At 40.1% G+C, this 27,100-nt stretch overlaps 1 protein-coding gene across 2 annotated transcripts; it reads left to right on the forward strand.

The window, feature by feature from the left end:
• Positions 1-1,037: 1,037 nt before the first annotated feature.
• tti2 (TELO2 interacting protein 2) lies at positions 1,038-23,779 on the forward strand. 2 transcript variants are annotated; one of them, XM_039769248.1, is made up of 8 exons: positions 1,046-1,218; positions 4,458-5,147; positions 10,831-11,017; positions 12,573-12,665; positions 12,767-12,951; positions 18,352-18,495; positions 21,610-21,772; positions 23,504-23,779. In XM_039769248.1, exons 2-8 carry the CDS (start codon positions 4,468-4,470, stop codon positions 23,594-23,596), a joined length of 1,545 nt encoding a protein of 514 aa, XP_039625182.1. In that variant the 5' UTR covers positions 1,046-1,218; positions 4,458-4,467; the 3' UTR covers positions 23,597-23,779. The 2 variants fall into 2 exon arrangements, with proteins under 2 accessions (XP_039625183.1, XP_039625182.1); XM_039769249.1 differs by lacking the exon at positions 23,504-23,779 and having other exon boundaries at positions 1,038-1,218; positions 21,615-21,760.
• Positions 23,780-27,100: the final 3,321 nt, after the last annotated feature.

A 27,100-nucleotide genomic window follows, 5' to 3' on the forward strand; every position in this document is an offset into this window, starting at 1 on the left:
CATTCTCCTATATGATTCGGTGCCAGGACCACCAGGGAGCACCATGGAGATTTGGACAGCTGTCCTCATTTCCCTAATTAGCCTCAGCTTCCTATTGCTGGATGACACCGTGTTTGCTGTTTGATAGGCTGACCATCGCCAGTGTCAAGATTGGAATGAACAAGGTAGGGTCAACCTGATATCAGCTAGCAAAGTAGCAGATTTGTCCGGAAACTCTCAAAGTAAGTCTCTCAGTTGTCTTTGGACAGGTCCAGGCCATTACAGTTAGCTCACCACAGCCTCTCTAAGGAGGGGATTTAATCTTTAATACTTCCAGATGGTATGTGCTGGAGGTGATCTCTCTCAGATCGTCAGTGGCCTTTTCCTGAAATCCATATACAGTTGTGCCTTTAGCAAAAAGGTCATCCCCATAATATGAGGTATTTTCGTATCTGCTCCCCTCACAGGATCATCCCAAGTGTAATCACCGAACCGAAAGGTGACCATTGCCTGGCCCCTCATAGCAGTACTGGCATCTGTAAGCAATGCATAGGACAGCAAACATATAGTAGCTGACAAAAGTCAAATTATCATCTTCTTCATCACCCCCATCATTATAATAAAATCCATGAAGCAAATGCAGCCTGCGCTGGGTGGTCTGACAAACTTGTCTAACGCATTGTGTCACGTTTATGGTACAACAGCACCTCCTAACGTTGGCCAAATGTTTTGTACGCAAACTTAAAACAAAAAAGCAAGTTAAGAAAGTCGTGGCACAGTTTCCTTTAAAAAAAAAAAAAAAGTTATATTTACATTTGTAATATATTTATTGTAAGTTCAAACGCTCTTTTTTTTCGTGTTTATTTAAATGCATTACCAAAGGACTTAGGAAATGCAGAAAGAAATCATTTTATAATACAAATATAAAACAAATGCAAATCGCTTGATTATTCATGTAAAACAAACAGGATTTTCTGCGTGTGTTAAAAGTAAAAGAAGCAACAGGGGAAAAAAAGCAAAGCAGCTAAGCAAATAAAGCAGCACGCCGGCAGCGCGCACAGCGAGTGCGCGCATTCGTCCGAACGGTGATCGACTGCTTTTCCTGTCGTTTGTGGGAAGCTTAATCGAAAGAAGATTGTCATAAATCGAGTATGGGAAGTCGCTTATGTCAATCTGTCGTAAAAGAGAAGCGTTAACTGTTTGCCAATATTTGTGACTACGGTACTTAATGTGCATTTGGTATGTGTACAGTTTCTTTTAATGGTATAGATAACGGTTCTAAATACAAATATGTTTTTTTCACATGTATGCAGATATGATACCAATAACGTGTATGCGGACGGGTATGTATTTCATATACTGGACGTATTATGATGGGTTTAAGTTTATGACTGTAATTTGAAACATAACGACTACCGTAAGTGTGCATTTTTTCATTACTTACAATTTTAAGAAACGCCGAGCTCGTTGGAAGTCTACCGTGTTGCTGTTTTAAATTCGCATTTACATGCTGCCTTTGGCTAACATGTGCGCATCTTTCAGTGTTCATAAGAGGTGTTGTGGTCACTGTTAGACATAAAACAGGGCATACGACTTCTCTTTAAAATAACCCCATTCAAAGGCGTAGAGCTGCATGCTGTACTGTATATTCACCATGTGAACGCGGTCAGCCGCTTCAGACGCTCAAACCCAACACAGACAGACGCAGGACACAAGTTCAGCACACAGCTTTTTATTTTTCTTGTGGAAAACACCTTCCACCGTCTCTCACCCACATAGCACAGTTCCAAAGTGCCAAACACAAAAGCCCACTTTTTTCCTTCTCTCTCTCTCATCCCATCACCACCCCGCACGAAATCCAGCGGGCCTGCCAATTAGCGCAGTAGGGAAGGTACTACCCTGAATATGCTCTCTACCCTGGTCCTGCCACTATATAGGCGGCCCAGCCAGGCAAGGGCTCCGGCAGTCCACCACACTGCTGTCTGGACATTATTATTGCTTTTTATTTGGCTTTATCCAAGGCAACTTACATTTGAGATATAATTGGTTACATTCGACGTGTTTTTCCCATTGAGGCCCATGCAGGCGAAGTGACTTGCTCATGGTCACACAGTGTCAGTACTGGGATTTGAACCCACAACTTCAGGGTTTGAAGTCCAAAGCCCACAATGACGTGGTCATGCATAGAACCACAGATCCATCTATTCTCAGATATGCTTATTCCAGTTTAGTGTCACTGATATGACTGGGCACTAGGAAGAAACCAACCCAGGGCAAGGCGCCAGTCTTTAACAGGCTATATAACATATACACATATGCCCTCACATTCACTTAGACAGAGACATTATAGGGTTACCAGTCAGCCTTATATTCACGTTGTGAGCTTTACCTGAGTGGCTGTTTGTAAGATAAACTGATTAAACTATTAAAACCAAAGTCGATTTGCAATTATTTTGTTATGTATGCTATTATTATTTGGCTGAAGGCATTATGCCATCTGGATATTATTAGAACGTGAGAGGAATCTAGATGAGAGCAAGTCATTCAGCCCAACAAAGCCCACCAGTCCTGTTCACTTAATTCTTCTAAAAAACCATCAAGTCCAGTTTTGAAAGTCCCTAAAGTTCTACTATCTTACCACTCGGTACTTAGTAGCTTATTCCAAGTGCCTGTGGGTCTCTGTATAAAGAAATATTTCCTAATGTTTGTGCCAAATCCACCCTTAACAAGTTTCCAACTGTGTCCCTGTGTTCTTGATGAACTCATTTTAAAATAACAGTCTCAATCCACTGTACTAATTCCCTTCATAATTTAAAACACTTCAGTCATGTCACCTCTTGAAGAGATCTGCTTTTGCTTAAACTGAAAAGGCTCAACTCTTTTAATCTTTCCTCATAATTCAACCCCTGGAATCAGCCTAGTCGCTCTTCTCTGGACATTTTCTAGTGCTGCTATGTCCTTTTTGTAGCCTGGGGACTAAAACTGCACATAGTACTCAAGATGAGGCCTCACCAGTGCATTCATTATAAAGGTTGAGCATAACCTTCTTGGACACATCATGCTATATAACCTAATAGAAATATTATTACATTATTAGGCAGACACCTTTATCCAAGGCAATGTACAATATTTATGATATAATTGGTTCCATTTCTTTTGTTTTTTCCAGTTGATGCACAGGCAGGTGATGCAACTTGCTCATGGTCAAAGAGTGTTAGTGGTGGGATTTGAACCCATAACCTCACAGTTTGAATTCCAAAGCCTTAACCAGTACACCTCACTGCCTTAATGACTTACAAATCATGATTTCATAAATGTAATTGTTTCCAGTTTTACGCAGTTCAGCCTTTATCAGTTTAAGAGACTTTCTAAGGGTTATGTGGTACTTTGTGAAGAAATGAATCTGCAAAAAAAAGTGAACATTCAAGAGTTTATTTATTCACATTTAAAAAACCTTTCAGAGGTGAGCAGCATGTTACAGAACTAGTGCAATGCATATTTTTACACCTTGTGGTATACCATGCAGGGTTAAGTAGCTAGTGTAGGTAACAGTGTGACCCTTGACCTGATGGCTCATCCCCTTTGGTTTGTTGACAGCTTTATCAAGCTGTCAAGCTGCAAAATGTGCTTCTGCTACTCAGAAATGTTCTACAGCCAAAAAATATATAATGTAAAAATACATATTTGCAAATTTGCCTGAGGTAAAATTCTACTAACTGGGCATCAGAATTGATTTGCAGGAGCAGCACAGGACAGCATCCAGCTAATAAAAAGCAGCAGGATCATTAATGTTTGACTTGACGTTGCCTGACAAGCAAGTGAATTGTGGTTGGCTATGCTTACTTGGTAGTGCCCTTTAATCCTTAACGTTTTTTAATTGCTGAATGGCATAATTTAAACATCAGAAAGCTTTGCAAGGTCAGTCACTTCTCTTAAAACTTTGGAAATCCTGAGGCATTTTATCCTCTGCTTGACTGGTCAGGCGTCATTATTTTTGTTTCCTGTTGCCACCAGGCCTTGCCTGCCTTATTTAGCAGACCTCTCTGTGTTAGATATGGCCTCCTTTTGACAAGTGCCTGTTAGGTGTTGGGTTATCTGACACCGTTTTTAATTAACACAGGGTGCACATAGCCTAACAGATTCAGGTCTCTGTCTAATCAAACTTTCCATATCATGGCTCACCCGAACATCCTGGAGAGCTTTTCAGTTATAACAGAATATGGCTGCCCAGCCTCAGTTTATGCAGGTGGGCATTTATGTTTTGTTTTTGTTTTCATTCTCCAGTTTTTACACAATCTTTTCTGCAAATAGGTGCCTTTTAATGTAATTCTAAAACTACAACCAACAGAGAATTTAAAAAATCCAGTATGGTACAATTCTTGTATATTACCTTCTCCAAAGCAGTTTTATGTTCTTATGTTAGTTGTGCATCGTTTATGTACCTTGCCACAGATATCTCATTCAGTTTCATTCCACAGATTCCCAAACATGGATTTGTCAGAAATCCTAACCAAACTCCAGCTGGAAAACAAGGAGACTTCAGACAGCACTTCTCCTCAGCCTTGCATTCCTGTCTCCAAAGCTCTATCACAGATTCAACATTTGTTCCGAGCAGCAACGTCACCCAAATCTCAGGAGGGCATTTTAAAAGATATCCGATCGTTCCTGTCAGCAGCAGATGTCCACTGGCTTTTCTCCCCATGCTGCCAAAACGCAGGGCTCAATATTGGTGACATATGGAAAGAGTTTGTTAACTCCCTCATCCAGCATACCATCCTTCCAAAATGTGAGTTGGACAGTGGAGAGTTACCGGAAAGTTCATATCAGCTCATTCCTGACCGGGCAAAGAACATAACAGAAGTGCTTCTGATTCTCTTGAGTAAGGCTGCTGCAGAAAAGCACTTGAACCCTTGTAACAGCACCGTGGTGCCTGAAACATCACCTGCCAGCACCCTTTTACCTTCTGTCTTTATTTTTGCTGCCACACATCTGCAGGATTATCCCTGGACCACTGCCAGCTCAAGGTTTGCTGCCAACAAACTGATGGACCTTCTGGTGGAGACAGCTTATTGCAAAAATGTGCGTGAGCTGTTGTGTGGGAAACAAGATGGAGGCACAACTGGGATTTTTGGAGCAGTGTTAGAACTGCAAAGACCAGAGCTCAAAAAGTGAGTTAGTTTGAGGTTTGTTTTCTTTCACTGCATGCTGTTATGATGATTCTTTAATGGTGAACAGTAGTGCTATGTGTTAGAAACAAGCAGTGTGTCCACATTCGAGCTAGAATCTGAACAAGCAGTACTGGGGTTTTTTCAGCACAGCTGACCCCCATAGGCAGATCGAAGGTTAGCGCCCAGTCTCACATACAGTCTGGTCCATTAAGTATTTGGATAGTGACACAACTTTCATAATTTGGGCTCTGTAGGCCACGACAATGGATTTGAAAAAAATGAAATCATTATGTCATTGATACATAGACTTTGAACTTGAATTTAAGGGGTTTACCAAAACTATCATATGTGCAGTTTAGGACTGACAGCCAAGTTACGAAAATTGTGTCTCTTTCTGAATACGTATGGTCCTGACTATAGGCTGGTTTCCAATGCATTCAGGTTTTTTTCATTAATTTTTCCACTTCTGACTTGTCTAATGATAAGAGAGTAGTCACAGTGAGGCATTATAAAGTTGTTTTGCCATTGTTATAAAACATCCCCAGTAGCATTTCTTAGCACGCTTCTGCTGAATCATTTGCTGGCTGAAAGTCCTCATTGTTAGTATATCAGAGAGAGTATGTGCAGCATTGTTCATAATGGCACTCAGTTTTGTCATCATTCTTTTCTCTGTGCCACCTTGAGTGTATCGAGGGTGCATCCAACATCTGAGCCTGCTTTCTTAATCAGCCTATAGATTCGGTTACCAGCACAACACAATGTAGAAAATCACACTGGACATCACAAAGTTGTAGAACATGGAATGGATGTCACTATCATTAACACTTTTCCTAATGAGAAATAGTCAGCCCTTTCTTATATAGTCCCTCTGTGTTAGTAGACCAGTGCAGCACGTCACTGTTGTGGGCCTCCTAGTATCTGTAGCAGTGCACCACCTCTTCATAAACTCTCTGAAAGTGACCGGACATTAAGGCTCTTTGGTGCATCGCAATTAAATAACCAGTTCCTTGGTTTTGCTGATGTTAAGTTGCAGACAATTCTCTTTAAATCAAGAAACAAAGTTCTCCTTCAGACTCCTATACTCTGACTCATCCACCTTATCAATACACGTCATAAGTGCAGAATCACCTGAGAATTTCTGCAAGTGACATGACCTGGGGCCTCATGCATAACGCCCTGCGTAGAATTCACACTATAACATGGCGTACGGACAAAAGCGGAAATGTGCTTACGCACAAAAAAAATCCAGATGCATAAATCTGTGCATTCACCAACTTCCATGTTTTTCCGCTCCATAAATTCCAGACAGCGTGAAAAGTAACGCACGTGCACACACTTGCTGTCCCACCCTGTCTCCTCCCAGAATTACGCCTCTTTGAATATGCAAATCAATATAAATAGCCGTTAAGCTCAGTGTTCTGTGAAAAGGCAATGGCAAAAGCACGGGGGGAAATAATAGAAGAATTTCAGCAAATACCAAGTGGAGTCAGGGAAAAACGTACTATTTACAACAAAAGGAAGTTGATCGAGTGACATAGCGTGTCTGAGAAACTCGAAACCTCAAGTTCACAAAGTCACACAGTGCCCGAAATAAAAAAGTTGTCAGATATCAAAGTCGCAGTGAAAAGGTGAGTCGTAGCCCACCGTCTGAGTGTCATATGAAAGCTTATTAGGGTACAGAGAAAAAAAAGGCATACAGTGGGGAAAAAGCTCGAAATGTCAACTTTAATCTTGAAATTTCCACTTTAATCGCGTAGTTTATTTTGTCATTAAAGTAGAACATCATAAATTTCATCTTAAAATCGTTTCATTTACTAGTTTCTCAAATTCCATCGTAACTAAAGTACCACATTAAATGCTTTGTTTTGTATGTATTCTTCTGTGTTCTCTATGTATATGAATCACTACGTACTTCTTAAATGGGCCTTCTCTTTCTCCGACAGGACACAGAATCTATTACATTTGTGATATTACAGCTCTCTGAATAATTAAAATACTGAGATGTATACGTGATATCATTTTCATGATGAAAGGAGTTAAAGCATGTTATTAAACATGGGAACATGGTGGCGCGGTGATTGTTCATGTCTCACGCAAGATGCTTGCTGTGCCATGCGCGACCTTTAATGAAATACTTTATTGTAGCAGTACTGTCTCTTTCAAATGTAATAACCCCCAATTCCTGTCCTTACTATTCTTTCTCCAAATACCCAATCGCCACACAATTAGCTCTGTAATAGACATTAAGCCATCTGTAAGCTTAGAACGCCGATTCTTCAAAACTTTTAAGGAACATTGAAATATCTTCGTAGTACATGTTAAATTATTCTATCCATCTATCCTTCCCTTGTCACGCCAGCACCAGCAAGAATACAGTGCGAGGCAGGAACAATCCGTGAACGGATTGCCAGCTCCTCGCTAGTGCTGCTGCACCGTGTCCTCACATGTTTAATTATCAACAATGTAGAATATTTCAATGAAGTTAAAGTTTTATCTGTATAATATAATAAACATATTTTGCTGCATTTCATCTTAAAAATGATATCATCATATGTAAATACGCGCTTTATAAAGTGGCTCAGGTTGTGCAATGTATCGCAAGTTTGCAGTTCAATAGACAGCATGGCTGAGGCAGCGTATGCTTGATGCTGTATACCGATAATTCTTTTTCCAGTCAGCTGCTGTAGAGCTGTGATTCCACACTCAGATACAGTGATATAAATACTCCAAGTGGTGCAGTGAGAGTAACATGGAAAAAGATGATCCACTGTGGCAACCCCTAACGGGAGCAGCTGAAAGAAGAAGAAGAAGGTTCAGTGAGATTAACAACGCTAAAGCAGCTATTGTATTTAGAATAGTTTGACCATTCTGTGGACCATTATATTGTTACAGATTAATTACAATAAACAATATGCAGTTAATTTTAGTGTATTTATAAAGCCGCGTCAGGGATGTGGATCTGAAAAAGAAAGGGTAACCACACAGGAACAGTAGCATTGTTTTGACACTGGGTGCTGCCAGTTTGCAAAACCGAGTGGAGAACTTGTGTACGCCAGGGTATGAGCTACCGTGGAAATGTGCGTGGCTTTACACCAAGTTTAGGTTTTATACATTGCGATTTGAATGTGGAAACGTTCGTACGCAACATTTTTGTGCATATGCACCGTTTATACATGAGGCCTCTGTTGTTATACTGTATTTGTAGTCTGAGGTGTACAGAGTGAAGAGAAAAGTGACAGGATAGCTCAAGTGTTGCTCCACATCAGAGACACGGTAATGGTAACATCCAATGAACAAAGTAAATGTAGGTCCCGTCAGAGCTAAGAAAGTCCACGTTGTGCCAACACAGTGACATTTTCTTTTACACATGTGACCTGATGGGAGCTCAAGCAGGTAAAGTCAGATCTGGGATTTATATTTTTTATTGCTCAACCTGGGCCATAAGACTGTCAGTTTATTCATATGTCATTTCATATAGTCTGTCTATGGGAGGTTTTTTCTGCAAAAAAGGAAATGAAAATTAAAATTATAATTGAATTTTCATTTTCCACTTTGCATTTTCATTTTCAAGTTCTCAACATGCAAATATATTTTAATTACCGTATATACTATTGTTTAAGTTCTCCCACGGATAAGTCGGGGTTTGATTTTACTGTATAATTTCTGGTATTTTATAATGTCAATCAAAAAAGTCGAATGTGGAAAACTCAAGCTATTGGTCCAAGAGATCATGATATGCTAATGCCCACCTGAGAAAGTAACCACGGAGCACACTGCCTTTTTTTTTTCTATGTATAGTGCCTATGTGACCACACGGTAATACCCGAACGATTCCGAAGCGACGTTTGCACTGATTTGTGTTTTTTGTATTTCATACCCTCATACACCTTCATCGTAAGAGCATCCCTTATCTATGATGGAGTGTTCGATCAGAAGAAAATATGAAGTTGGTTTTAAATTAAAAGTCGTTGAAGTGGCGAAAGAAATTGGTAACTGCAGTGCTGCCACAAAATTCAATGAGTCTGAGAAACTGGTGCGAGATTGGAAGAAGTAAGAAGACGTAAAAAAAATGTTAAAAAATTAAGGGTCGCATTTTGAGCATGTGTATAAGTTGGGGTCTGATTTTATGATCAATCTTTTGGGTTTCAAGACCCAACTTATACGGAAGTTTATACGGTAGTGTGAGTCAGTGGGTGTGGCTTCAATATGTGACTGATGCATTTTGGAAGGTACTGGCAGCTTCTAATAGGAAGGAAGGTGGTTTTCAAGAACCAACGAGAGTTCATGGAATTTTATATTACTTAGATGCAAACTGATTTTAGATAGGCTTGGAGATGTTGAGGCTTTCACCAGCCCCAAGGTAAATGATGTTCTACATCACCTAAGCTCAGCATCAGTGGACACGGCAGCCCACGCAGTACCAGATCAGCCTTGGCATTGAAGTGTTAAAGATGTATCTGCTCCTTGGAATAAAGGCCAGAGAAACAGCGTGCCTCATTGGAGTTTCCAAAAGGACGATATTTGAGGATGCCAGTGTTCTAGTGCAAACCCGAAAAAGTGCCCCTCTTTCATTAAACTGTGCATACTGTACGGACGGACACAATTTTAATGTTTTGTACATAGATCTATTTGTTTGTACCGTATTATCATTTTATCTCACATTTATTTTTATAGTACTTTCCCATTTAGACCAGTGATCTCAATATTCAGTCCTCAGGGCCCCCTGAGGCTGCAGGTTTTTTGTCCCAACTAATTTCTCTTAATTTGACTCCTACCTTAATTAGGCAAACTGTTCTTTTCCAGAAATTACAGAATTGTTATGCTATATTTTTACCTAATGAAGTAGGAATTTATATGGATTAGATGATTAAGAATTGATTCTTTTTTCTTTTAAACAATTTTTTATTTTGTTGATGTTCTGATTATTTGCACAATTATTTACAAATAAGCACACAAGTAGCTGCGCCTTTCAGAGTCATTTTTCCTTGTGTCTGCTCAGCTCACCTCAACATTAATTAAGAAAGAAAGAAAACTCCACAGAAAAGGGAATTTAAAAAACAAAACAAGGTAAGCATTTAGACACACAGAAGACATGCAAAGATCCAATTTCCTTTAAGTGTAGATCTGACAAAAGGAAAAAAAGGGTTGGCTAATTAAACAATGAGATCAATTAAAAGTAATGAGGACTGATTAAAAACTGGTTGGAACAAATATGTGCAGCCACAGGTAAACGGTTTTGATGGTGCCTGCAGATGTAATTTACTAGCTATGCTTTCTTGTTTCTCCAGCTATGAGTGGTGTTTTTTGATTTTATTGCACTAATCAGTTTGAATATTTGCTATTATGCTGTGAACCTGTTTAGCATGTGAAACTCTTGATGTGGTGCGGATGGTTTATAAATCGATTCATTGTTTGGTACAAGTAGACATAGACTCCTGTCCTGCAACATCTAATGAAAGTGTGTTGTGTATGCCAGTGCCCAAGGAGCTTCCAAAGCTACAGATCTGTAAAGGAAACTGAGCTTAAGTATACAGTCTTTCATTTGTGTAACTCTTTGTTTCATAATATTATCCGCACTAAACATTGCAAAGAGGGTTTTAGTCAAGTTTGCTTAATATTTTAATGTTGTTGGTCAAAAATATGTTTTTTTTTCCTATGTATGTATTTATTAATTTGCTTGCAGAGACACATGGAAGTTGAACCAGGCAACCAAACATGTCTTTTTGTGGAGTCTACTTCAAGTGCCTCGACCATGGCTGTGTGTCCACCTCGAACATGTTTTTCCTGCCTCTTTGATTATTTCAGATGATTATCGAACAGAGAACAAGGTCCTTGGCGTGCGCTGTCTTCATCACATCGTCATGAATGTAGTAAGTTTTCTTTTGCTTTTTTTTTGTTGTTGTTACTGTTGGGTAGGCTATGAGCTTTATGTAGCGTCACAACAGCAGTAGCCAGTGTGGCTCAATGCACAGGCTTGATGGCTGAGCTCACTATTGGTGAATTCAGCATTACTGTTTTCTCTCTAGCTCTTTGAGTGGTATAGGACAGGGAAAGAAGACCAAAAAGGTTAATACTGCAACTTTTATACTAAATGGGGTAATTAAAAGAGAATCTTAACTTAGGTCCTTTTTTAGATTGAATCTGTACCTGCTAGCAATGAATCGTCCATCACTCAATTGCTCTGAGTGCAGTATACTTGACTTGGGTGATGGGGTGCATTTGAAGGAAAAGTTTGGTATTTTTGAAGTTGTTTTGTTGTGGGAAAATGGTTCAAGGGATTAGAACATAAGTAGGCAAAGAATCAGAGAGAAGAGGTCCAATACTTCTATTTTATTTACTTAATCAACTATAATAATCAAACACATATAATGCAGACATACAAAACAAAATAATACTTACGGACATATAAAAAGACATAGAGCTATCATCCCAGACCAGTAGACTGAGGGGGCCCGCTTGTCAGTCTTGTCAGAGGACCAACTCATTTTTGTCTTTCAAATACCGGGCGGTGCGCGCTGTCCCCACGGTTGAGCCTCCAAAGAAACTGAGGGCGAAACCTTCCCTTATATACTAATTGAGCGTCCTTGCCCAAAGCGGCTTACGTGTAAGCAGTGTATACAGAAGTGATTAGTTTCAGCACACACACCTTTCCACGGGACGCGGTGTTGTTTTGCACTTGGTCCTGATGATGATGACACCTGGTACCAGGAGGCACACAAAAATAAGAATTGCGTAGTGAAGCCCCTTGAAGTGAAAAACAAGTCAGCATGCCCCTTTATCCTGACAGAGACGGCGTCTGGTACCAAAAGGCACACAAAAATAGTGAAGCCCCTCGAAGTGAAAAACAAGTCAGCATAACCCTCTGGCTATATTCCCAGTACTTTTCCTTCTTGAAGCTGGTTTTTGCGCTGAGCGACCAACGCCCATCTGCTCTCTTGATCCCCCCTCTCTTTAGAAAAATCCTTCCATTACAGAAGTCAAAGTTATTTTTTCATAATCAAATGTTTTAGGATTTAAGTAAGAGTCAGGGCTCCCATGAGCTTCATCCACAGTGCTGCAAATTGAGCTGTCTGTTTAGGTTTAGGATTAGGATTTGACGCATAAAAGTTACAAAGTGAAGCGTTTTTTTATACATGTAGTTTAAAACATGTAGTTTCACCTTTAATGAACTAAAATAATCTACTGTAGTGACAAAGTATACAGCAGAACATCTTAGTGAAAGTTTTAAATTAATGAATTAGATTTTGACATTTTTTGTTCATCCAGCAGTTGTTCTGACCCTCCGTTTTGTGTGCCCACCCTACGCTCAGCATGCTACTTGCACTGTTTTCTGCCCTTGAATATTTCTGTTAAATATGTTTGTGTTTGTTGTAGTAAATATTCCGCTCCTCCTTACTAGCACTATTTGTTTTTGTTCTCTTTCAGCCTGCGGCTGATCTGCGGCAGTACAACAGAGCCCAGGTGTTGTATCATGCTTTGTTCAACCATTTGTACACCTCTGACGCTGACCTCATACAAGTAAGTAAGAATTTTAAGATGGGCTTGGTAGGCTTGTCCCCTTTCCGTGATCCTTTTTGACAGGTGTCGTTTTTCTTTTTTGTTTTTCCTGCTCTGTCCAGGTAGTTTTACCATGTATGCTAGATCTACTACAAGTACTAGAAAACCCATCCCATAGGGCAGGGGACCCTCGCAAACCCAATCGGTATGACGAAGTCTTGCGACTCATTTTGATGCACATGGAAATGGAGCACAAGATCAAGTTACGAAGAGTCTATGCAAGAAATCTGCCACCCTTCATAGAAAGGTGTTTATTGGTAATGTGGCCACCTTCACATTATTTTAGCACTGAAGGAGCCCAAAGCTTCTCATATGGCTTACCGTTGTGTTTAAATCATTAACTAATTACTTCAGTGCATGATTTCAATGGGCATGTTGGTGAAGGGAGCAGTGGAGACGAGGAGGTGATGGGTAGGTATGGTGTCAAGAAGAGGAATGAAGAAGGTCAGAGGATAGTGGATTTTGCCAAAAGGATGGACATGGCTGTGGTGAATACGTATTTTAAGAAGAGGGAGGAACATAGGGTGGCAGGGGAAAGTGTAGTTAAGCAGCATAGGATGGAGGTCTGTAAGATGATATTGGAGATTGTGATCTGTAGCAATAGTAGGGAGCAGGTTGAGGAGACCCTGGAGAGGTGGAGATATGCTCTAGAGAGGAGAGGTGGAGATATGCTCTAGAGAGGAGAGGAATGAAGGTCAGTAGGAACAAGACAGAATACATGTGTGTAAATGAAAGGGAGTCAGTGGAATGGTGAGGATGCAGGGAGTAGAGTTGGCAAAGGTGTATAAGTTTAAATACTTGGGATCAACAGTGCAGAGTAATGGGGATTGTGAAAGAGAGGTGAAAAAGAGAGTGTAGGCAGGGTAGAATGGGTGGAAATGAGTGTCAAGAGTGATTTGTGACAGACAGATATCAGCAAGAGTGACAGGAAAGGTCTACAGGACGTTAGTGAGACCAGCTATGTTATATGGGTTGGAGACGGTGGCACTGACCAGAAAGCAGGAGACAGAGCTGGAGGTGGCAGAGTTAAAGATACTAAGATTTGCATTGGGTGCGACGAGGATGGATAGGATTAGACATGAGTAAATTAGAGGGTCAGCTCTAGTTGGACGGTTGGGAGACAAAGTCAGAGAGGCGAGATTGCGTTGGTTTGGACATGTGCAGAGGAGAGATGCTGGGTATATTGGGAGAAGGATGCTAAGGATAGAGCTGCCATGGAACAGGAAAAGTGGAAGGCCTAAGAGAAGGTTTATGGATGTGGTGAGAGAGGACATGGAGGTGATGGGTGTAACAGAACAAAATGCAGAGGACAGAAAGATATGGAAGAAGATGATCCACTGTGGCAACCCATAACGGGAGCAGCCGAAAGAAGAAGAAGACTTCAGTGCATGATACTTGAGTAATAACATGTCTTGCTTCAAAAGTTCATTTTTAACTAGGTCACAAAGGAGATAATTTATTTGACAGACAGAGCAACTTATTCTCACATTCAGCTCATTACTTCATTTTTAAAGCATTCACGTTTTTACATGCCAGTTTTGATTTCTTGATGTCTGCAGATCTCCAGTGCGTTTCTGACTTAAATCAATTCTTAAGCCAAGCTTTCACTAGCAGGCCAGGGCGGCTTGTTTTCTTCACACTGATTAATACAGTTTTGTTATTGGACGTTCCTGTCCATGACGATATATTTCAAGTCAAGAAAAGGAAATAATGAGTTTCAGCATATCACAGAATGAATTGAAATTCTTAGCATATCACCACACATAAAAAAATGTCAATTTTGTCACATTGTAACTCATGATAATCTTCTTATATAATACGCTACCGTGGCTGTCCGTTTGTCCAGAATTTTAAATCACCTGTAGCTCGTTTGACCTATTGACCTGAAATTTGACACACACATACGATGTGATGTCTACTATCTGCTTTCGGGGTGATGATTTACCACTAAGGTTATTCCTCTTTTTATTTTTATTTTATTTTATTGTAGAATCAACTCTTGGCAGCGGGCAACAGGGTGGCGCATGCGTATGGGCACTGTTCTAATCCCTACCACCTTTGCCATCATTTCCCCTACCTCTTCATATCTTAAATCACTCTTGAGGCAGAGTGAAGACTTAAGTGCCAGCTTAAGTGAAAAATTAAGGAAAATGTACTAATTGCAACACAAACACTGACTTAACCAGTTTTAAAGTGAAAAGATGCAGATGGAAGAAGAGAAGAATAGGGCCACTAGGGTGGAGAAAAGAAAAGCTGCTCAGGAAGCAGCAAGCACATCAACCTTTGAGCAAACGAATGCTAAACGTACAGAGAAAGAGGATGAAAACTATGAATACTCAAGTCAAGTGTATTCACTGCACACTATTGCTCAGTGCGCTGTTACTGGTGTCAATGTCAATTTATTTATATAGCACATTTAAAACAACATAGGAATGCTGTGGCCAAAGTGCTTTACAGTAATAGAATAAAAGAAAACAAACAAATAAGACAAATAACATACATAGAAATAAAATAAATTAACATTAATAAATAGAAGTAAGATTACATAATCACAATGAGGAAACCATCAGTATTACTGAAGGTCACGGAATGCAAGTGAATGGAAATGAGTCTTTAATCTTGTTTTAAACTGTTCAATTGTAGACGACTCCTTTATGTGATGAGGTAAAGAGTTCCACAGGCGAGGAGCAGCAGCTGCAAAGGCCCTGTCCCTCTTAGTTTTACACTTAGTACGAGGGACAACAAGAGACAACTAACCAGAAGATCTAAGCACTCTGGATGGCTGGTGTAAAACACACAATTTGGATAAATGGGCAGGAGCAAGCCCATGTAAAGATTTAAAAACTAGCAACAAGATTTTAAAATCAATTCGAAAACTGACAGGCAGCCAGCGTAAAGAAGCTAAAATAGGAGAAACAGAGTCATACTTTCTTGCCCCAACCAGAAAGCGAGCGTCAGCATTCTGGACCAACTGTAACCTGTGTATCAAGGATTTGCTAATCCCAGAATACAGCAAATTACAGTAATCAAGGCGAGAAAAAATAAAAGCATAAGTAGCTTTCTCAAGATCCCTAGAAGATAAAAAAGGCTTGATCTTACCTAATAGACGAAGCTGGGAAAAGCAACTCGTGACTACAAAATTTACTTGTTTCTCAAAAGAGAGAATGAATGGTTCTAAATAAATAAAAAGAGAAATGTAGAAAACTGTGAATGCTCAAGTCAAGTGTATTTCGTGCAGTGCGCCGTTACTAGTATTGTATAATGGCATCCCTGGCAATTACAACCTCTGTTACCAAATAAATCATAAAATGTTTTGTTTATGGGACTTTGAAGTGAATGGTTTCCTGTTTTCATCTACTGCGGTAATAGGATAGGTGACAGAGATAAATAATCTTATTATTGTCACATGTACAGCATACAGAGAAATTCTTACTGGTATAATGTTCCTTGCAGACACAATAATCAACATAAAACATCCGTAAGAGAAAAAAAGCTCAAAATGAATTCTAATATTAATAATAATCCCAGTAAAGCACATGAAACACAACATTACATACACAAGAATCGCTTAAGATGTGGCTCTTCATTCAGTCCATGGATTACAGACACATACAGTCACATATCACAGCCATATTAACACAGTTGTGGTGTTACTAGTTCTATAGTGCCTGCCTGCTGGAAGGAGGGAGGTAATTGTCCATTCAGGATGACCGGGGTCTCTTATGATTCATTTTACCTCTCCCAGAGAGAGCTTGGTAAATAAGTCTTCCAAAGATGGTATGTGTGTGCCAGTGAAGATCTGTGCTGTTTTCACCCCCCTCTGCAATGTCTTGTGGGCCCTAGCTGAACTGCTGCCATCCCAGCACACCATGCATTCTGTCAGGATGGACTCCACAATACAATTATAAAAGTTGAGGGCTGCTGGACGTAAAGTTCCACGTTCAAGTAAAGTTTCAAACGTCTGTTTGATTTTGAGACACAGAACCTTGAGAATGACAAACTAGGAACTAGGAAAGCAGATGGTCCATATCGGCCTAATGGTATGCCATCCAGCCATAGTTTTGTGCTGTTCTTTACACACAAACTTGTCTTTTAAAAAGGTGCTGGTCAGATGTACCCACATGCGCTTGGTAGACGATGTTAGCACAGGCAGCGTTTTTAGGGCCTTCGGCTGAAATTGTCTGAATGAAGTTTTCTTAACATGTAGATGATAATATGCTGCCCTGATCTTTGTTTAAGGTTTGTGGTGTGTGTTTTTGTAGCTCCTTTAATGCAACTGTTGAGCTGACAAAGATATACCTGTGGTAAGTGATTAGTGTAGCCTCTGGAAATGCATATTTGGTCATCATGACCTTTTTAGTGTCCTACCTTGCTAAACAATACATTTTTCATTACTTTAGACTAGAATCTACAGCAGCAGCAAAAGTGTCACATGTTTTGTAACCAAAAACATCTCAAGGCACACCATTGTTCTACTAAGCCCAAACGCTTTAAATCTCACAGACAATGTGCTCAACTCTCTGAAGGGGCAGGACTGCTGGAGAAGGCAGTTAAAAAATCAGCGTCCACAGACACAGCATTTACTGGGCACTCTGGTGGCATCTCTCAGCTGCTTTGTCCCTTTGCCAGTCCCCCTGTGTCTCAGGGACAATTCAAATGCCCACTGTCCAGCAGCCCTGTGAGGACCATTGGCGACCACACACCAAGGGCAGATGGGCTCTAGGAGTGAGGAGACGCATAACAGTTGTGGAGCTGCTTTCACGCCAGCTTCTCCAGTAGTCCTGTCCTCCTCAGACAGGTCTCCACCACCTGCCAAGCCTGTCCCTCTTAGGTGCAGACCCAGGTGCACTGTGCTATTATTTCCATGTTGCACCCCTGTGTGTCACCTTCACGCTGGTTGGCAAACACTGGTCTTATCGAGTGATCATATTTGGCGGAAACTTACAGTTTCATAAACCAAACACCGATTATTTACTGTAATTTCATGTTGTAGTCTTATCAGTATTGTTTATTGAAAAACTCTGACCAATTAATCTATAGAGGAAACATAAATATTCTGTCAAATGTGTATGTGTTTTTTTTTTTTTTTAATTTTGATACTTTACTCTTCCCAAAGGGGAAATTGCCATTTTATCTTTTGGAGGTCAGAGCACAGGGTCAGCCATCGTACAGCATCCCAGGAAGCAATTTTCATATTAAGGACATTGCTCAAGGGCCCAACAGAGTAGGATCCCTTCTGGCAGTAATCGGATTTGAACCGGCAACCTTCCAGAGATACCAATGTAGATCCTTAGCTTTAGAGCTATTCATACATACATACATACATATAGTTATGGCAGCTTCTGCATGATTTGAACCCAGTGTAAAAATGAAGTGTTATAGATCCACTCTCTGATTACAAAGCCAATAAGAGACAAATATAACCTGGATATCTACCCAGAGCAGCACTGACAATAAGTGACCAGTAGTTTGGCAGTATGATGAGACAAGATTAAACGTTTTCAGATCTAAAGGAATACTGTATGCCACTTCTGCCATCTCCTTGCATGTGACTACAGAGGACAAGAAACAGGATTGACTCTTTAGCTGTCTTATTGCAAATGCTTTACCTTGGAATGTAATTCTGAAGTTCTTGTAAATTTTACAGGCTGGGCATTTTAATTGCCCGTCATCTGAAGAGACTGGAAAGGGTCATAGTTGGCTTCCTGGAGGTTTGTGATGCACCAGAGGAAGAGGCAAGGCTGTATGTCCTGAAGACACTTGAAAGTACAATAAGACATGCCTGGCCAAGGTCGGTGACAAGCAGTTGATCTTTCTTTCTTTCTTTCTTATAAATGTTCTGATAAAACTATGTATGGTGTGGCTTCCTCTAAGCATCTTTTATATAAACGTCTACACGCGAAAGTGTGCGTGTCTGTCTGTCCTGCCTGGAAGTGCAAGGCTACAGCATGAAGCTCAAAGAAAGCAACTCTGTTACCAAAGTAAAACTGACGAGAAAAGAGAGACAGTCGCTTAACCGCTAATGCACAAACGATGCGAGCACATCGGCAAAATCAATTTTCCTAGAAGAGAGACACCCAGAGTAGATCCTTCTCTACATTTCAATTTTTTTTCTGTCGATGTCAGTAGTTTCTAGGACGCCAGGCTTTTTGCAGCACAGCCTTACAGAGCTACTTGTTTAATAATGTACTTGCTGAGGCAAGGGCCACTATCCATAATACAATGCTGTCACTCCCCGTTACATGCACACAAATGCCTCCTTAAAGGTGCTGACTCATTTTGTAAGAAGCCATCCTTTTTACTTGATAAACTGTTCACTTTCCGGTTCTTGAGTAGCCACAGTTCCATTCAGTATGTTTTGTACAACTCGAAGAATATCATGTGGCAAACAAGTAGTATTCAAAGCAAATAGGAGTTGCACACTGGAAACTTACAAGCAAGTCTGACTGTAGTACGTGCAGTTTGAAGATTCTGTGTGATGTTTGTGCATTTTCATTAAAGTATAAGGGGTGTTCAATTTATCTGAGTATGAAAGAAAGTATGTTGAAATAAGTCTGTGCATGTTGTGATATGTCTCAAGGTTACTCATGCATAGCTGTGGCTCAGTGCGAGTCTAACATTCAAAGAGACAAGATGTCAAGAGACTCCTCAAGCAAATCAAGTGCACCAGGTCGCATGTCACGTCAATCAAAGGCTGCCATCTGAGAATGGGGGTTCCAGCAGTTGAACCATCCACCCTACAGTCCTGAACTGGCTCCCTCAGATTATTTCCTGTTCTGAGTTTTGTAGAAACCTCCCCCGTGAACAGCGTTTTTTAAGTGATGAAGAGGTCAAGGTAGCTGTGACATCCTGGTTTGAAGGTCAAACAGAAGATTTTTTTTTTTAAAGTGGTTAAAGTCATTGCAGGAAAAGTGGAGGAAGTGTATGGAACTATATTGAAAAATAAAACAAAATTATTGGAAAGTCTTTTATTTCCTACTGACACAGAGAAATAATTGAACACTCCTTGTATTATTGTGCTCATAACAGTTTAATTCTGAATGCTGTCAAATGGCTTCACTCAGTCTCTTTTGCCCGATGCCTTCTGACTCATCAGTCTGAGAAAACCACCTTATATGACACTAGTTGTGTAAGCCTGTGCTGTAAAAAGCCTGGGGTCCTAGAAACTATTGAAATTGTCAGGAAAAAAAACTGAAATGTAAAGATGTCGGGTAATTCAAGAGAACTACTCTGGGCATCTCTCAGCTAGGAGGATTTGTTTTGCCGACGTGCTCGCATCGCTTGTGTATTAGCCAATAAGTGAGTGACTCTTTCTTCTGAGGTTTTGTTTTGCTGATGTGCTCGCCTCTCTTATGTATGCTCGGAGGCGGAGCCCTTACCCTGACTCCACCTCTCACTTCCAGACCGGACAGACAGACAGACACACTTCCACGCGTAGAAGTTTATATATGATATATTGTTCAATTTGTCTTGCTGTCCAGTTATGACAGACTTCAACTTTTTGGGGGTTCCTGCTATTTTTTTGCTCTCTAGACCCAACAAACCCTAATTTTTTGGCAAAGTTTGGACAATATTTTGTATTGCAAATTATACCCTTATGATAAATTATAAACCTATAGCAAAAAACATGAGAAGGACTTAAGCTGTGATTGTCACATAAACTGATCCCAGACATCTTTCTTCTATAGGAATATGAGCGGTTAAAGTTCCTTAAAATTAGGGGGGTTTCTGTAAAACAGGCATGTGGAGTGTTGCTTTATGCTATTTCAAGGTTGCTGATCACAAATATGAAGATATTTCTGATATTTGATTCCTAAAGGGTTACAAATGACAAATTTCAAAAATAAGCATGTGGGGTATCTTTTTAGTGCAGTGCTTCCCAAACTCGGTCCTGGGGACCCTCTGTGGCTGCTAACTTCTGTTTTTCATTGGACTCTCAGCCTAATCAAGCGAGTTGTTATTAACCAGTTTCTGTACTTTGGGATCAATTTAGAAATTTCAAAGCTATCTTTGGTAGAGTTTTATGAAAATATACTAAGCAGTTATATGGGGGATTTGTTGTTTTTTATTTTTAACTTAACAGTATTCCTATTCTGCTTTTCCACATGTTCTGGTTTTTTCATTCATTATTTACTAATTAGCAGGTCTGACACTGAAGTCGTTGCTGTTTTCATCATCCCGGGTGTCTGCTATGCTGGTTAATCACTATTGTCACTATTAGTGTTAAATGAAGGGGGCAAACTACACATGAAAAGGGGAAAACAACAAAAGAGAGTTAAGCATTTACAGCTTTTGAAAAAAATAGAAATATTTCTAAATGCTTATAAACAGTAAAACCTTACTGCCATGCTTAACTTGAATGCACAATATGAGAAAAGAAAAAAAGACCACCTAATTAATTTTTTTATAAATATATATATATTTATAATTATTATAAATTATTATCATTGATTGTGAATCTGGTTTTATCAAAAATCTGCTGTCACAGGGGGTCCCTAGGAACCTCTGTTTTAGACTCTTTGAAGCACAGTGATTTTGAAATTTCCCCATTTACTAGTGATCTTTCTAGCCCTCTATCAGAGGGTGAAAAATAACCGCTTTCTACTAAAATCAAGAATATACCAATTTTAAACATTTAAAGTGAAGCACGCGTTTTAATACTTCAAATATCTGACACAAGTATGCTTGTGTATTATTGAATGTACTTCTACTACAAGAAGTAAATTATTTCTTATTAACACCTTAAATTAAGGCAGCTGACACTAATTCAGACCTTTTTTATTCATAAATGAGTTATATATAAGTAAACATTAAATTAAGAAGCTCTTGGCATATCATTCTTACACCCAGTTATTCAAATTTAAGATCAGAAAACCCCTCGGAACATGACATTTCTTTTTTCTAGAATAGCCCCCCGACTGCATGTGCTGGTGAAGTCCCTTGTGAATCTGCTTTATGATGTGTCCACTGACTGCAGCTCCACACCACAGACCATGAAGGATGAGCTGCTAGAGCATGTGACCCGCTGCCTCCTCCTGCTGAGTGAGCTCTGTGGTCAGGACCTCCAGGTATCGTTCAGTCTCATTTCACTTTCAGTTCCCAGATTAAGCATGTCTGTCTGTCTGCCTGCCTGCCTGCCCTGGAGTGGCAGTGTCTACTTACACTCACCTAAAGGATTATTAGGAACACCATACCAATACAGTGTTTGACCCCCTTTCGCCTTCAGAACTGCCTTAATTCTACGTGGCATTGATTCAACAAGGTGCTGAAAGCATTCTTTAGAAATGTTGGCCCATATTGATATGATAGCACCTTGCAGTTGATGGAGATTTGTGGGATGCACATCCAGGGCACGAAGCTCCCGTTACACCACATCCCAAAGATGCTCTATTGGGGTGAGATCTGGTGACTGTGCGGGCCATCTTAGTACAGTGAACTCATTGTCATGTTCAAGAAACCAATTTGAAATGATTCGAGCTTTGTGACATGGTCCATTATCCTGCTGGAAGTAGCCATCAGAGGATGGGTACATGGTGGTCATGAAGGGAAGGACATGGTCAGAAACAATGCTCAGGTAGCCCGTGGCATTTAAACGATGCCCAGTTGACACTAAGGGGCCTAAAGTGTGCCAAGAAAACATCCCCCACACCATTACACCACCACCACCAGCCTGCACAGTGGTAACAAGGCATGATGGATTGATGTTCTCATTCTGTTTACGCCAAATTCTGACTCTACCATTTGAATGTCTCAACAGAAATCGAGACTCATCAGACCAGGCAACATTTTTCCAGTCTTCAACTGTCCAATTTTGGTGAGCTTGTGCAAATTGTAGCCTCTTTTTCCTATTTGTAGTGGTGATGAGTGGTACCCGGTGGGGTCCTCTGCTGTTGTAGCCCATCCGCCTCAAGGTTGTGCGTGTTGTGGCTTCACAAATGCTTTGCTGCATACCTCGGTTGTAACAAGTGGTTATTTCAGTCAAAGTTGCTCTTCTATCAGCTTGAATCAGTCGGCCCATTCTCCTCTGACCTCTAGCGTCAACAAGGCATTTTCGACCCACAGGACTGCCGCATACTGGATGTTTTTCCCTTTTCACACCATTCTTTGTAAACCCTAGAAATGGTTGTGCGTGAAAATCCCAGTAACTGAGCAGATTGTGAAATACTCAGACCGGCCCGTCTGGCACCAACAACCATGCTACGCTCAAAATTGCTTAAATCACCTTTCTTTCCCATTCTGACATTCAGTTTGGAGTTCAGGAGATTGTCTTGACCAGGACCACACCCCTAAATGCATTGAAGCAACTGCCATGTGATTGGTTGATTAGATAATTGCATTAATGAGAAATTGAACAGGTGTTCCTAATAATCCTCTAGGTGAGTGTAGGTCAGCCACATTTTGAACCTTAGCCCAGTCACTGCTACTGTGGAATTTGCATGTTCTCCCGTCATCAGTTTTTTTTTTTCCTCTTCAGGTTTTTCTCCCACCTATCAAAAATGTGCAGGTTACTTGAAATGGTGACTCTATAAACTGTGGCCATACAAGTGTGGGTTGCAATGAGTGAGCATGTAATGCAAATGCCTGGCACCCAGTCTGGGATTAGCTACCATCTTGGGCATCATACTTCAGTACAAGTCACATCTCTTTCCCAAATGTACTGAATGGAGATCCCCACTTTTCTTCTTGTTTTGTTTATTTTAATTTTGCTTTTTCTCCAGTTCTGTCATGACGTACTACTGACCTGCAAAGAGCAGCACCGTCCCGTACTTAACCCCTTCTTTGTGTCCTCCTTTCTTAAGGCCGTACTTGGCGGTGTTCACGGCAGCTGTTCAGACGCTCGTGTCAGCCAGTGTCTTGAGAAGGTCCTCCAGAGTATGAGGTGCCTGCAGTGAGCTTTAAAGGAGCAGCTTTGAGGACCCCACCCTGTGACTGACCAATGGACAAGCTTCACTCGCCACTCTGGTCTAAAACATCCTGCCTGCTTGTCTTTTAATTGCTGCTTTGTGGTTCCCAAAACTGTATATTTTGAAGTATTTTTTTTTTTTTTTCTCCACATTAAACGTCACATTAAAGAAGCTGTTTGTTTTCTTGTCTGCGTCCTGCCAATTACTTCTGAAACGTTTTTAGAAATGCTTTATATGAGTTGTTCAAGTGGACTACATTTGATTCCGCTGTCCCAGGCATAAACTTGTACCTACTGCGGATGCCGTACTCTCGCAGAAGTTATGATGTGTGGCTCTACTCGTCAAAGTAAGTAGTATTTTAAAAAATGAATGGCCAGAAGACAGCCATCAGCATTAGCAGTGGACACTCGACTTGAACAGATGATGTCAAATTTTCACACTGAGGGAAAACAGTTGAGGCTTCATTTTCCTCAGTTGCACATATATTGAGGAATATTTTTGTTTTTTCAAAATGAATATACATACAACAATACTGTGCAATTGGACAAAAATAAAATGTGTGTATATATAATTATGCTCATGAAATGTATGCATTTTGTTATTCTTGATCTTTTTAGTCATTTATTCATTTTAGTGACGGCACTCACCTGAAATAACCCTTACGGCCATCAAGATACGAGAGCATAGTGATTGGCTGTGTAAGTCGGAGAGACCACCGCTGTAGGGGCTGCAGCTTAGAGCACTCAGGCAGTGAGCCACAGGACTCCAAAAGTAAGCTAAGCACAGCAAGCAGCTGTTAGTGACCACTGGTATGACCAAAGGTGGTCACAGTTGTTCATGGCAGACACAAGTGCAAGAAAAGGTTACCCAACATCTACTGTATATTAATTCAAGAAACTACAAATCCTCTTATCATTCTCTCACAAGTCTGCATCTGTCGTAAACATTTCCAGTATGTCCATTCTGCCGGCTACTCATTCTACTCCTGTTATGATTATAACTTTCTACAAGTAGAAAATGTACCAACAGAAAACCAGTCTTCCTATATTTATTTTAAAATATACAGTACAGTATTACACTGCTAAGAATTACAGACAAGTTAGTCACCGAATGAAGGACATGACATTGACAGGATGTGAGAGATGAGATGTTGTTTGTAAGCCTGGAGCGGAGGACACAGATGTCGTGTTTGGATGTGGTAGCACAGTGGTTAGAACTACACATTTGACCAAAAAGGAGACTTTTGATGCTTGTTAAAGGTTGTCAAGGCTTCTCCTTCAACATTTTTGATTAGTAACATCTTGACCTTAAGAAAATAGTGAACAACTATAATTATTTAGCTCTTCAGATGAAACAGGTGGATGAACCAAAGTGGATTGTCTCTTTTATTTTTCTTGTGTTTTTAATACTCTTACGGCTCCTGCCACTTTCACAAATGTTATAAAACTGGTAAATATTGTTAGATACAGAGAGTACAGTGGCTTACCCTACATGGGTCAAATTTCTGAGTAGCAAGGAATCACAGACGTATCTGGCAATTTTAAAACATGACCAGTTCTTTTGAAAATCTACCTGCCTAAGTCAAAAAGTTCCCAATTACCTGAGTTGGGGCACAAGGGTCCTTATCTAGGATTATGTAATGTGCCATATTGGCTTCTGCAAGGACCCTTGAAGCACTAGGTCGTAGGGCCACCGCCACTAGATTGGTTGATTTGAGCTCCATGCTTGTGCCTGACACTCCTCTGCTTACACTACAATAGAGTAGTTTAAATACCAGAGGTCAACACATTTGGAGTACTTTGCAAAACTTAACTTATGTCCATTTAATTTTGCATGGCTATAACAAATCAATGCACTAAAACATCCCATTAAAAGAAACAGGTGGGCAAAGTGGATAACTGAACATGCCATTTGTGTGTTAAAAACATGAGGCCATTGTGGACCGTACAAGTCAAAGGAGGGTAAGCTTAAGCTACTGTACATAACACACTGGTGAGCCCTCACCTGGAGTATGGTGGACAGTTTTGATCTCTCCATTACAAAACATACAGCAGTAGAAAAAGTCCGCAGAAGAGCTACTAGGCAGATTCCAGGACTGTGAGGTACACTGTTGGCTATGAAGAACGATAGAATGAGATGAACCTTCCCAGTTTAAGCAAAAAGAGATAAGGGGTCTCACTAAATAAAGAAAACACAGATGCAGCTGTTAAAGGTAGGTTTCACGTTTTTTCATCATACAGAGAACCAGAGACACACGGTATACGTTAACAAGTAGTGTGGGTTGAGAGCAGGAGTTTAGGATCCTTCAAAACTCGACTTGATGTTATTTTGGAATAATTAGGTGAATACAAGTAAGAAGCTTTATTGGGTTGAATAGCCGATTCTTGCCAAACACTTCTAATACTCCATTTTACTAATCTCAATGGTTCCCCACCATCATCTTTGGTACATACAACAAATGGTATTCTTACATATATACAAAGAGGATTTTGCTGCACAAGTGAAGTTTACCACTGACCAGAGATGTGCTACTCCAAAAAAAATGTCAACTCGCATGTCACACGACCCTCTTCAAACTACATGCTGTGGGCTGAAGAATTCCTCCAGATGATAGGAAAGCATATTAGACATATCTAGCTGAAGCTGTACAAGAGTACTTATTGCCACAGATAATGCCATACTAGTATTTTATATAAGTTTTGATGACTTCAGTTCAAGGCTGTTGTACACTACATACAGCACAATATTTGCCAATAGAGGGCATACACCAGAAAGACCATTTGGAGCAATTAGCAAAAAATATTGTTTTTATCAACTGGATTAGTTCATTGCTAAAAAATGCTGTATATTCTCTAGTTTTCTTGACTTTTTACTCAATGCAGACTGTGAAACTATATTAAAGTGTGATTAACAAACAATTGTAATTGAATGACATAAACCCCTAATAAGGAAGATGATACAAGTACTGATGTAAGATGAACGGGTGTCCTGTGCTTGCTAGGATAAGCTCCAGCCCCCCGTGACCCTACTCAGGATTAATTGTACAGTGTTAACATAGAACATGCACACCACACAGACCCAACTAGATGCAAAATAATTTAACTTCACACACTGCCAGAGAAGCCAGCTGGATTAAAAGGGTTTTAAACATAGGTTTTGAACATTATAGTATAATCTGTAAAAATAAACATAAAAGAAAAAAGTAGCAACATAAAGCAAAATGGGATTGTCAAGCCCTCAGAGGCAACTGGGTTTACCGGCCCTGAGCCCTACTGTACTGAAAGAAGCATGAAGGCATTGCTGCGACTGCTCCTAAAACTTCTCTGAAATGTTTTGGTCACCAAGAAACTCAAAATCACTAGAAAATGAAAAACATTCAAATGTGTAAAATAAATGCTTCAAACTCATCTAGCTGTCACTCATTTTAGGTTTGTTTAACATGAATCTTTAAGCATCAAATTTAAATTGTCCTTTGTATATAGCTTCAAATGC

This window comes from Polypterus senegalus, chromosome 11 (genome assembly GCF_016835505.1).
Source record: "Polypterus senegalus isolate Bchr_013 chromosome 11, ASM1683550v1, whole genome shotgun sequence".
NCBI lineage: Eukaryota > Metazoa > Chordata > Cladistia > Polypteriformes > Polypteridae > Polypterus > Polypterus senegalus.

What these genes read in the sequence shown, in the direction of transcription:
- tti2 (XM_039769248.1), top strand. Translation starts at nt 4,468, where the DNA reads ATGGATTTGTCAGAAATCCTAACCAAACTCCAGCTGGAAAACAAGGAG. An exon ending in CAAAGACCAGAGCTCAAAAA is followed by an intron (nt 5,148 to 10,830) that starts GTGAGTTAGTTT and finishes ATTTGCTTGCAG; the next exon opens with AGACACATGGAAGTTGAACC. An exon ending in CTGACGCTGACCTCATACAA is followed by an intron (nt 12,666 to 12,766) that starts GTAAGTAAGAAT and finishes TGCTCTGTCCAG; the next exon opens with GTAGTTTTACCATGTATGCT.